At 59.7% G+C, this 2,340-nt stretch overlaps 1 protein-coding gene across 1 annotated transcript in view; it reads left to right on the plus strand.

The window, feature by feature from the left end:
* The first annotated feature begins 1,565 nt into the window (after window positions 1–1,565).
* GPR97 (G protein-coupled receptor 97) overlaps window positions 1,566–2,340 on the plus strand; it is a 5,178-nt gene continuing 4,403 nt past the window's right edge. The window contains exons 1-3 of the mRNA XM_010153860.1: window positions 1,566–1,647; window positions 2,129–2,158; window positions 2,237–2,330. Of these exons, the coding sequence (XP_010152162.1) occupies window positions 1,566–1,647; window positions 2,129–2,158; window positions 2,237–2,330 (206 nt within the window). The remainder of the gene's footprint in view (window positions 1,648–2,128; window positions 2,159–2,236; window positions 2,331–2,340) is intronic.

The following is a 2,340-nucleotide window of genomic DNA, read 5'->3' on the forward strand; positions in this document are numbered from 1 at the left end:
TTACCATGCCAGCCCATGGAAAGGACTGACATTGGAGAAGTCTGTGGAGGACTGGCTCCCGTGGGAGGGACCCACATGAGCAGGGCCAGAGTGTGAGGATCCTCCCCTGAGGAGGAAGGAGCAGCAGGAACACTGCTGGAGTGATGAACTGACCACAACCCCCATTCCCATCTCCCTGCGCTGCTGGGGGGAGGAGGTAGCCCAGGGAGAAGGGGGTGGGTTGGGGGGAAGTTTTTTAAGATCTGTTTTGCTTTGTCTCTCATCATCCTACCCCAATTTGTTTGGTAACTGATTAAATGGAGTTTTCTTCCCCAAGTCAAGACTGTTTTGCCCATCACCATAACCGGTGAGTGACGCCTCCCTGTCCTTGTCTCAACCCACCCCCCTTTCCTTGTGTTTTCATGGAGGCGTGAGCGAGTGGCCGCCTGGTCTGTTGTTGCCAGCTGAGCCTAAACCATGACATCTGGGAAGTGAGGGACGCAGAAAGCAGGAGGGGCAGGAACAGGGCCCCCAGTGCCTCTGGATGTCCCCTCCTGTGCCCCGAGGCCAGGGATGATGGGTGGGAGAGGCCTCATCTTCAGCCCTTGCTGGTGGTCACTGAGAGGGTCCTTCCCCAGTGAGGATGGTATCTCTCTGCCCCCGTGACACCCTCTAGCAGCTGAAATAATCTATTTTTGATATTTCGTTGAATGCCCATCTTTGGATGGTGTAGAAGTTCAATGAGCGTGTCCGCACACTAGGCTTGTGTCCATTAAAGTTGTTCCTTTGTGGCTCACTGGGGTCTCTCTGCTGGGTGTCTTCGCAGGCTCTCCCATGGGATCCATCCCTTGGCTGGGGCTGTCCTATCCCTGGCATTTCACCCCATAGGATCCTGCTGAGCTGGGACCAGTAACGGCATTCCCGGCAGAGCACCGGTATTCCGGTGCCGTAGGGGTTAGGCTGATGGAGGAGGGTGCTGCAGCTCAGGAAGCAGTGTCCGGCGACCATCGCTACCCAGTGAAGCGGGAGGCTGGCGGAGGATGAGAATCCAAAGAGGGAGGCTCTGTAGGATGGGAATCACGTCCCTCGGTGGTTGTGGGGCCACAGAGTGCGGCTGTCCTGGCTGTGCCGCTTGCGAGTGCGGCACCGCATCTCCCAGCCCACCGGTTCCCCTTCCGGATGATGCTCCGCTGGCGGCTCATGTCCCTCCACCCAGCTGCTGGCCAGGGCAGGGGCACCATCCCAGGAAGGGAATGTTTGATCCCCGGCAGCTTGTGGGATGCCCCGTTTGCCTTGACAAATCACTGGGCTGGTGAGGGCCATCAACCAAGGATTTGGCAGGATGGGGTTGAGAAGGGGAAGGAAAAAAGCCCCAAATCAGCTGGGGGAAGCAGCCAAGGGGGAAACGACGTGGCTGTGACGGTTACCGCTGTTGCTGCGAGTGGGGCAGGAGATCACTTGCCAACCCACAGAAGGGAAATGAGGACACAGCTGTTGCCTCAAGAGCAGCAGCAAGTTACTCCTCCTCCTGGGGCAGCCCAGGGAGGAGCAGAGCTGCTGGGATGAGGGGTGCAGAACATCGTGGGATGGCCGGGGCTGGCCAGGAGACCCCACAAAGCGGCATGAACCTGCTCCTGGGCACCATCCTGCTGCTCCTGGTGCTGCCTGGTGAGTGGTGGGTGAGGGGGATGCGGGCACCCCCAGCCTGGGGGGGTTGTGGAGGCTGGGAGGGAAGGTTTTCCCATGGGTAAGTGTTGACCCAAGACCACGGTGGCGTTTCACCCCAAAACGTGGCCAGGCTAGAAGGGAGTTTTCCCCCTGGGAGGTATGGAGAGCTGGCAGAGGTGAGTGAAGTGGAGGGGAGGTTACTGCTGGGGGCTATTTTAAAACCCTGGTCCAGCAGCCCAGGGTCTCCTCTGTGAGCCAGGTTGTGGGGCTGGAAGCGGTGGTGTGTCACTGCAGGCATGGTGGCTTTGCCTTCCCAGCCCCATGGCTGTCAGCTGCTTTCTGAAGCCCATAACTATAGGCCTGCTCCTTCGGAACCTGGCAGCTGCCAGATTCTCCTGCCTCCCCTTTCCCCTGTGGGCAGGGGGTGGACTGACCATAGATTTTGGGACTTTCCCCCCCATTTCCCCATGTGCTCTTCCAGATGCTGCTGGGGGACAGAAGAGCTGTGCCGGTGAGTGGTGCCCTCCTTCCCTGCCCTCACCCTGGGTGCCATAGCACCCAGCGGTCACCCTGCCCCTCTCCTCTCCAGCCCTGGCGCGGGGTGACAGTCCCCACTGGTGCTGTGACATGATGGTGGAGTTGGAGGAGCGAGGCGACAGGATCCCCAGCTCCGACTTACCCCGGCGCTGCCCG

Source organism: Eurypyga helias, unplaced genomic scaffold, assembly GCF_000690775.1.
Source record: "Eurypyga helias isolate BGI_N326 unplaced genomic scaffold, ASM69077v1 scaffold3586, whole genome shotgun sequence".
In the NCBI taxonomy this organism is placed as follows: Eukaryota; Metazoa; Chordata; class Aves; order Eurypygiformes; family Eurypygidae; genus Eurypyga; species Eurypyga helias.